This window comes from Colossoma macropomum, unplaced genomic scaffold (assembly GCF_904425465.1).
Source record: "Colossoma macropomum unplaced genomic scaffold, Colossoma_macropomum, whole genome shotgun sequence".
In the NCBI taxonomy this organism is placed as follows: domain Eukaryota; kingdom Metazoa; phylum Chordata; class Actinopteri; order Characiformes; family Serrasalmidae; genus Colossoma; species Colossoma macropomum.
Window position 1 is genome coordinate 38963119 of NW_023494788.1, and position 9994 is coordinate 38973112.

A 9994-nucleotide genomic window follows, 5' to 3' on the forward strand; every position below is an offset into this window, starting at 1 on the left:
TATTAGCTGGCTGGGCTCAGGAGACTAAGCTCATTGGCTGTCACAGGGTCTTTTTTCTGTCTGCTCTTCTTTTCACTCGTGATTGGCCACAAGAAGTTCATTGGCCTCTTATAAAAAGCCTCTTAAGCCTCTCTCCAGCAGAAGGTTACTTCATGAAATGGTAAGAAATACATACATTACATGATGAATTAATTTTTTTTGTACTATAGTTTTGAGATGTTTTGAAAATGCATTTATTAAAGCACAATTATGGTGGAAAGATGTGATAATAATCAATTTGAAAGAAACAAGAAACTGTAGATCAGAAAATGTATAAATCAATGTCCAAATGCCAAATAATACAATAAACAAAAGTTGAACATTAGCTGTAATTCGTTTATACTGTTTTTGGAGCTACCAGTAAATAATGCATTACAATAACCCAAACAATGGAAAACAAACACAGTAGTCAACGTTTTAAATACCGTGCCATGTGAGATGAAGTCCTGACTAAAGATTTCTTCTTCAGTGAACAAATTCACATCAAACCAATCTGAAAGCCTTTGTTCACATTGCTAAAATTTCTTCACTCAGAATCTTTGAAAAATAAGTGAAATTTGCTTTATATATGGTACTGAATGACTAAAAATACTTTGACATTAATAAAAATGTTTGAGCTGATATAGAATTATGTTCATGTATGACAGACAATGTTCCTGTAAAACAGGGTAAATGAAATGATGAGGTAGCAAGTGTGGCTTATATTCACTATAGTTTTTCAATCTGATAGGAAAGAACTGTGAAACCACAGTAGATACCCAGAGCACAGCCAATGATCACACTGCCTCCTACTGGTAACAACAGGCTTTTATACATTCTAATGGCAAATCAGAGGACTTAATATTAAGTCTGCTTATAAGAACTTTAAAAAAGTCAAATACCCAAATAGTAAACAAAATAATGGCCAGTTTTATATGTATGCTCTCTAATAACTTTGTAATTACACATTGACAATGATGTAACTACTGGAGGTGTGTTCTCTGTTACAGATTCAACTACTACAGTTTATGTAAATGCACATATGTATAAGCTTCATTTTTAGTCATATAATGAATCATGTGTGTTTTAATAGTTGTAATAGTATTTTGTCTTTCTTTTTTCTGTAGTAAAATGCTTGTATTGTGACATGGTAACCTACCCAAAAGTCTGGCTTTAAACCATTCTGTAATAGGTTGGTATTTTCACAGCAACAGCAGATCTTTCTTCATACAGAAATTGTGGAATTGGTTGATTCAATCACAACCATGTTACAGCCAATATTCCACAGTAACTTTGTAAAAGCTACATTTTTAAATAGGTGCAGAGTTACTGTGTAGTTCCGCTGTAGGTACAGTGAAACGACAGATTGGTAATCCAGATATTGCTTTTTTAATAGTGTAATACAACACTAATTTAATGAATTACATAAATATCACTTTTGAAGATATGTGCTATTCATCACCATCATATTAAAGAATAGTTTAAAGCCAGGACTTTGTCAGTGCATTAGTACACTGTATAGAGTGTTTGTATAAAGTGTATTAATGTAACTAGCTAAGCAGTTCACTCTTTTACACATTGTGATGTCATAAAACAAAATGCACTGTTACTAATTTCAAAATTTTATAACTAAAACCTGAAACAATAATTAGCTTTTGATGTAGAATTTTTGTACTATTTCCATTGGTCCATTCATTTAACACATTGTGAGGGGGCAAATAGAGCTTTCAAATTTAGTTTAAAAAGTTAGACAAAATTTGAAATTTGTATTTTTTTTTTTATATTACATCTTTTCATTTTTTTTAAACTGTTGCTGAATTAGTTATGATGACATTTCCAGTTGTAGTTGTTCTCTCTTAAGATGAGCCTTCAACTTCCAACTTTACTGACTGCTTATAAATGAGAATCATCAATGGCAGAAAAAAAGACCAAAAAAATCAGTTATTTTTGTAAATACAGATTATCTATTGAAGATACGCTGCTGCTAATTTTATTGTTAATTTTTATTTCATGCTTGAATCTAAATCTCCCTAAATGACCAACTGAACCAGCTGAAATCTGCACTGAACAGAAAACAGCAACATAGAAGGCATGAATTTAAATGGATACAAACAAAATAATATAATCTATTACATTATGTGATGTTAATGAAGGACACTGAAACTCCAGATCCATGTGTTTGAATTGGGAGCTGACTGTATTCTGTTCCTAACCTATTAGAAAATGAATGTAACACCACTGACTAATACACTACATCTGTGAGCAAGTGACTAATGTTTAATACACTGTATGATATGTTTTTTTTTTAAGAAAGGGGCTTATATTTTTGATAATTTTACATCATTTGAATCAGATTAATATCATACATAAATTACAAGGACATTGAAATGAAAAAGTAAAAATAGTTTAATTTATGTGTATGTGTTTTTATGAGATGCAGAGCTCAATGAAATTAGAAAAATTGTATTGATAGGAAAATTATATATCTCTACTTATTTAGGGTTATGAAGAACATCACATACAAGAATTAAATGTCTTTAATTTGATGTCGTTAAAACAGGACCTTCTGTAGCAATACAAACCATCCAATTAAAGAAAATGACCAACTGGTCATCAGCTACCAGTCTAAAGTTGGACCACTGACAAGTATACAGTCATATGCCAAAGTTCCCCAGTCACATGACATTTTGTTGATTTTTTTAATAAAAAATACAATAACATCTGCAGAGAACAGGGAAAAAAATGAAACTGATTGTTCTGTAACACTTTTACAGACCATGTTTTATGTTTGTTTTGTCAATATGTTAGTTTCAGCAAATATATGAAAAAAGCAATAAAGGTTAATAATGACCACACGCTCTAAAGCTGAGTTCTCACATCATCCTTCAGAGAACATAGACTCATCTCAATCAGCAGAACTCTCACCTAACAAGAAATAAACAGCTACAGATCAAAGATTGGAGCTCATTTGAAGCGTGAAAAGGTCCACTCATGATCATCTTAGGAAACTAGCGATGTGAGCGCTGAGCAGCAGCTTTGGAGCTTCTCACTTGAGAGTACACAATGTCTTCAGGCTGTTCTCTCTTCACTCTCTCACCTTTGGCTTTCTTCTCTTTGATGTGGATGGCAGCGTAATGCAGGTTCTCAGTGTTCTGTTCCTGTAAGAATAAACAAATCATAACCTTCTGAAAAATATATATAAACTTGGAGAAAAATAAAAACTGACAGTATTTTCTGGGCTGCTTGATGAAAGGAAGTTTCCTGATGAAAGACAATCAGTTTCTACTAAAGGTAAAATGTTCTCCAGCATGAAACTGAAAATGTTTGAGTAAAGGTCTGTTAAATACAGGACAGACTGTGAACTCCTGATTGTGTTATTGAGCAAAGAAACATATTTTGTTTCCTTTATTTAAACTAGATTGTAAAATAGTAGAAATTATACAAAATAGTAATAATAAAAAAAATCTGAATTTTGAAGTTGGTTAAAGACTAAAGGTTTAAAATGTTCATGTGACACCAGGGAGTGAAGCTTCAGAGTTTCCTGTAATGAATTCCAGTTCGCTGGTGCTCTGTAGCTAAAAGCAGATGTTCCCAGATCAGTAAAAGCTCTCGACACCTGAAGGATAATCCACTCACTGGAACAAGTCTGATAAAATACATTATTTACACTGAGCATTTCTGTGATGAATGACAGCTTATGGCCAGTAAGTTCCTTATACAGCACTATATAGGACAGCATTTGTCATTTAGCCATGTGCCAAGGTACTCTTTCGAGGTCAGGGTTGTGATGCCAAAAATGTTAAAATAAATATTAGAGGCTCTGGACAACAGCAAAAATGTAGTTTTCTGAACATTTAAGACTAGTTTATGATTGTAAAAGGCTGATTTTAAGGCACTAAAAGAACACTTTTATCATTAAAAAGCAGTTTTTGCACTGCAGCACCAATATAGTCAGCTGTGCAGTACAGAATGGTGTCATCAGCGTATAAAAAGACTTTGCAATCAACAATGAAGGCAACAATGCCGTTAATATACATATTGAATAATACTGGCTTAAGGATCGAACTTTGAGGGACCCCCTCAGTTAATGCTAGTAATTCTGATTTACTTTGTCCCAAAGTCACACATTGCTCTGTATCACAGTGATCATTTCTAATGCAGCTGGTAGCTCTGCTGTCAAAACCAATGTGATATCTCCAAAGCTTTAGAGATATCAATAAAAATGACTGTACAATGTTTCTTTGATTGTATGTAATGTGTTCTAAAATGATAAAGCGTATATTTGCAATTTTGTAAAGATCTTGTTGTTTGTTCAATAAAGTGAAATTAGCTATAGTTTATTAATGCATTAAACATTATTCATTATGACCTGGATTGGTACATAACTGGAGGTCTGTTTTCTGGAAAATCATATATAATGGTATTATTAGTTGTAATACAGCATAATGAACTCTTACGACCTTTTTTGCAAATTACTTTTACCAACAATGTAATATTGGCTACATTTTATTTCTTTTAATTTTACATGTTCTAGGTAGTGTCAGGCCTGGAGTTGATTATTATTATTATTATTATTATTAGTAGTAGCAGTAGTAGTAGTAGTAGTAGTGGTAGTAGTCGTAGTCTCTAATATTTCAGAATGTGTTCCATATTATAACATATGTTTTAAATTAATTTGCATCACAAATTCAAAACCAATTCATGATATTTCATGGGAAAAAAAAATCACATTTGGTTGTTAATTTGCGCTGAATCTAAAAAATATTTCTAGTTTGAATATTTTTGACTACCAAAAATCCATGAAATGATCTTTACTTTAGAATATGGGTAACAAATGGGCAAATTACTGACAAATTGTTTAACACTTTAACATGGAACACATTGTGAAGTTTTACTGACTCATTAAATTCTTATTAACTCTAAACTAATAAACTCCAGAAATCACCTGAATCTACACAGAGCCTATCAGAATGAAATGCTGAAAATTAACAGTTGATGAGAATTTAGATGATAATTCTGGCTCAACAATTTGCATAACAACATAGGTTGTTTGGGCGCCCCTGGCCAAAAGACATGTTTTGTTGATTTTGTTTGATAATAAGTTACACATCATCTACAGAGAACAAACTTCTGCACCTTTTAATGGGAGTAATACATAAATACTGTTTATCTCCTGAACTAAACATATTATAAATTTTATAAAAACATAAATTGTGGCCTGTGCCAACAGTTTTAGATATTATGTTTTTTCCCCACATGTTTAACTCAGAAAATGAATCAAAATGGTGCATTAAAATTGATATTTTATATACATATATTTAACTTAAAACCAGTAAAACATGTATAAACTTTTGCATCTGACTGATAGGGTTGGGGTAAAAATTGATTCTTAGATGCATTGCAATGTGGACATGAACGATTCTGAATTGATTCACAAATGTCAAAAATCAATTTTCTAAATATTCATTTATAACGTAATGTTGACGGAACACAAAAGATGGAACTTGGAAGTGTGGAAGTGCAGCGCTCAGACAGTCTGTGGTGGGATGAGTGAGAAATCCGACCAGCACCCTCTGCATTAACAGCCAGGTTAGGTCAGGAGTCACAACACAAATGATAAGAAGAGACATTTTGTCCTTTCAACAAAAATCTAACCACCTTGGGAGCCGCAACATTTAATGTCCAGTATGTCTCAGTATGTGCTGATGTCTTAGCACAGGCTAAAAATATAAATGAAAACGCAGACTTACTTTGCTCTGCTTTAAACTTTAGCTATAGCCGCTTTCCTACCATTTCCACCAGGACGCTTTTCCTCAAAAGTTGAATAGTTTCTTGTAAAATGTCTCTCAACTTTCGACTGTTTTACGAGGCTGAAGTCACTTCTTATTCGCCAGCTTCTTGTTTTAATGTTCCCGTTCCACCTTAAATTCTGAGGTGCCAAGTGGAAATGCGGCACCATTTAAGGTGGAACAGGAAAATTAGAAAGAGAAGCTGACTTCATCTTGGCAACTTTTTAGTGTTTGACAGTCTCTTATTGCAGATTTAACATACCAGGAAACAACTGCAGTGCTTATAAATGTGAATAAGTCCATTCATCTCCAAATGTTCGTCTTAAATCTTTCTCTTTGCCTTTTACCTGCATGTTGCAAACATCCTGTCTCGCAGACATTTTACTGACACGGCGATCCCCACACCCTCAACGAGATCAAAACTGAAGTTTTGAAATCACTAAAGAAAACAGGTAGGACTGCTGTAATATGCTGCTTGGACACCCATTGCAACAGAATCTTATTTCACCGTTACTGCACATGTTATCACAGATGAGTGGCAGCTTGCATCTCATGTGCTCCAAACAAAAGCAGCCTTCTTGTTCACTTGCCACATCACTTCCATTTGTTTTATTAATAAAAGATATTGGAAGCAAATTCATTATGGATCATTACAAATAATTGCTTTAATAGTACCAAGTCCTCACACAGAGAGAAAAAAGAAATCCTGTATAGAAAAAAAGATGAAGATAATAGTTTTATAATCGCATTGCAGCGTAATCGTAATAGAATCATGAGGTGCCTAGAGATTCCCACTCCTAATGACCGATTATCCAAGTGTTTATTGTGCATCCTCACTAAGAGCTCTGAACAGATATCTGCAGAATTGTCGCTTTAAGACATTTGAACCATATCAGATCCTCAATAGAAACTAAAATGCAGTTAAAAGAGTAAGTGCATAAAGAGTACCTGTCTGGTGGTCCTCTCACTCACAGTCCCCTCCTGAACTTTCTCTGTTCAGGAGATAAAACTTCACAATTACTTTCAGATACAGTTTAATGTGGCTAAACCTATTAGTAAGTATTCTCACTATATTCTATTTCTTTCTATTAAAATGTTCAGCTGCATCTCATAATGAACACTTACCACCAGTGTGATGTTCAGATTTTCTCAGTTTATGAATTAAAATGGTTTGAGCGCAGATTACAGCCACACACACTGCTGAGAAAACTGCCAGAGTCAGCATTACAGGACCTACAGGATCTTCTGTAAGACAGGAATTATCAACATACTTTATACATGAAAACAAAGTTCAAGCCACAAAAATCATTTTCCATCTAACCTTTTTAGCTTCAAATTTATGTCAATATTCTCTATTTCACTGCTCATTCTCAAACCCAAAGCTGCTGTGCTTTTATGTCTCACATTAGAATTGTTTACAGTGCTGATGATAAGAAGCAGAGATCTGAAGTGTTTAATGTCTCAAGGTCACCACCCTCCTACATACCACAAAACAGAAAACAAAAATCCGATTCAGTGATTTTGTTCACCAACATTACATTAGTAAAAATTTCAGACACATATGTAGTTTCTCTGACGGTCTTAGACAGTAAATAAAATTTGTGTGGCTGATATCATGACCTCTGGTTCCTATCAACACCACTGTGAAGAAATCTGAGTATGTTTCTTTACAATGAACCACTTGACATCACTTTGGGAAACTTAATTTTCTTTATTTCAAAAGATGCAGCATAAGTTTGGGTCCAAAATATGAATTAATGGCTGTAGTGTATCAATAGTCCATGGCCCATGGCTACAATATGGGTTACAGCTGTTTCTGACACATTTTCTTTTTTCTATAAATTCTGTTGAAATTTACTGAACACTTACTCAGCTCTACTGATGCTCCATTACCAAAAATGATCTTCCCACAAGCAGCCAAAGCGCAGTAGTAAGTTCCAGTATGGTGCTGGTCGAGGATGTTCTTGGAGAAGTTGTACACAGAGCTGTGTTTAGAAGAGCTGATCTCACACTGACGGCTGCTGCTGTTCTGATGAGTGTAAATGATTTCAGGAAAGGATTGTCCTGCAGCAGCTCTGAACCAGAGCACTCGAAGTTCTGCTGCTCTGATCTCAGAGAGGACCGTGCACTGCAGAGTGACCGTCTCTCCTGGAGAAACTGTCCCTGATGCTGGAGTTTGGAGCACTGATATGTCTACCTGCCCTAGCAAATATAATATAGACAGTGTAAGTATGTGTATTCAATAGTAACAGTGTCATTACAGGATAAACATAGTATAATAACAGCATACTTGTGAGGTAACAGTGTTCTATTATGAATTTAGAGTGTGATGGTGCTAATTTATGGATATATACAGCATTACAATATGGATATTTTCACCAGTACCAATAGCAATAATATTTATTTAAACTGGCCTTTGTTAAAGCCTGTATCAGTATTTACAATGAAAAGGTAAGTTTACATACACAATTCAACACACTTTACATTCTGCTGTAGCTGAAAGAATTAGCAGAAAACTGAAGTAGAGAACAATAAATGTTACCTGTGACTGCTAAGAATGTAGCAGTAGAAAAGTCCAGTGTTTTCTTTCCAGTCTCTCCACAGAAGTACATTCCTTCATCTTCTTTAGTGACACGTTCAATACTGAGAGAAATGCCACTCGCAATTCTGTTGAGTTTAAATCTCGATTTGTCAAATTTATTTGCAAACACAGCCGGCTTGTCTTCTAACTTTGATCCCACTTCCAGCGGCGCATGTTCCAGTCTTTGTTTGTACCACATCCTAACATCTTTATTTGAGTCGTCTACAAATGTGCAGTTGAGAGTGACCGCTTCACCGGGCTCAGCTGAGATGACCAACGACTCTGAATTTCTCACTGCTTGAGTAGAATCTGTAAAATGAAGTTCATTCAATCAGTAAAACTTGAATGAAACTTAAGCAACAAACCATAATCAGCAATTATAAATACGAAGAAACTTACATATTTTGTAGAGAAGTAAGATGATAATCACAGCTGGATCCATCATCAGAAGAACAACAGTTATAACTTGAAGGCAAATATTCTAAAGGCTGTAACTGAACAAAGCATCAAACTGCATTAGCTTGCTGGGTTCTTAGTCTGAACCTCATTGGCTGGTAAAAGTCACATGGCTCTTTCTGTCTGCTTGACTTGATCTGTTTGGCCACAGAAAGTGCTCTGTGCTCTGTGTCAGTAGTTGTGGTTGTCATAGTCTCTGTTATCAACACTACAGAGAAGCAGTTAAACATGAGGAGCTCAGAATATCTGCCTGTGAAGGTTTGAAGACCTGATTAATAGTAGAAAAAGGATGTAGGATTGTTTTGGTTTTCAGTAATAATGTTAGAGAGATTTAAATGTTTCTGAGTACTTACACCCCAGACATGAATATATTTACACTGTAAAAAAAAGTTTCCTTAGAAGTACATTATTAACCAAACACGCATTCAGACTTTTCCTTTTAACTCCTTTTATTTTTTAGGCTCTACTTATACTTAAATTTATTACTTCATAATTATTTTATTTTATTTAGTTACTAACTCTGTGATAAAGCTGTGAATTTTATAGTCTAATGATTTGTGACTGTGTAAGAGACATTCACTATAGTTTGTGATACATACTGACAGCATTTCCAGATTAATTATTAATGTTAAACTGTTTCTCTTGATTTGATTCATCACAAATTGTTCACAAAAGTATAAGCATGAGTATTTTAAATATGCACAGAATTAAACAAAACAGAAATGGAGATTTAAAGTTTTGTCCTGACAGTGATGACACACAGATGTGTGTAGTTAGAACTTGTGGAAAATGACCTTTTTACTCTCCATCACAAACTACAGAAGACAGGCTTCAATAAGAATCTGCATTTTCTAAATCTAACCATGTTTATATTGTTTGTATTACAGCTATAATACATGAATCCATGTAAACAAACATGCAAACAAACAAATAAATAAATAAGAGAAAAACTATATTCATGTAAAATACTGAATGTTTTACTAAATTTGTAGTAATTAAATGTTTTTAATCCATTTTAATTTCTTACGTTATTTTATTTTATGTAAAAAAAAGAAAATCTTCACATCATTGTAGAACAAAAAAAACTATCATTAAAATGATTTATCATTTAAATTATTTAAAATTATTTATTATTATTAATTATTTTAAC

The 9994-nt window shown here is 33.7% G+C and overlaps 1 protein-coding gene across 1 annotated transcript; it reads right to left on the reverse strand.

Annotated features, from left to right (window-relative positions):
* Positions 1 to 2877: 2877 nt before the first annotated feature.
* On the reverse strand, positions 2878 to 8853 carry LOC118806344. The gene is made up of 7 exons (XM_036567751.1): positions 8788 to 8853; positions 8350 to 8697; positions 7889 to 8009; positions 7677 to 7792; positions 6756 to 6799; positions 3069 to 3176; positions 2878 to 2943 (listed from the first exon to the last, which is right to left on the reverse strand). Exons 1-7 carry the CDS (start codon positions 8831 to 8833, stop codon positions 2878 to 2880), a joined length of 849 nt encoding a protein of 282 aa, XP_036423644.1. The 5' UTR covers positions 8834 to 8853.
* Between the last annotated feature and the right edge of the window lie 1141 nt (positions 8854 to 9994).

Excerpts from the sequence above, each read along its gene's own strand:
- LOC118806344 (XM_036567751.1), bottom strand. The coding sequence starts at position 8,833 with ATGATGGATCCAGCTGTGATTATCATCTTACTTCTCTACAAAATAT. Across the intron at positions 8,010-8,349 it reads TACATTCTTAGCAGTCACAG|GGCAGGTAGACATATCAGTG; the intron begins GTAACATTTATT and ends TATATTTGCTAG. Across the intron at positions 3,177-6,755 it reads GTGAGAGGACCACCAGACAG|GAACAGAACACTGAGAACCT; the intron begins GTACTCTTTATG and ends TTATTCTTACAG.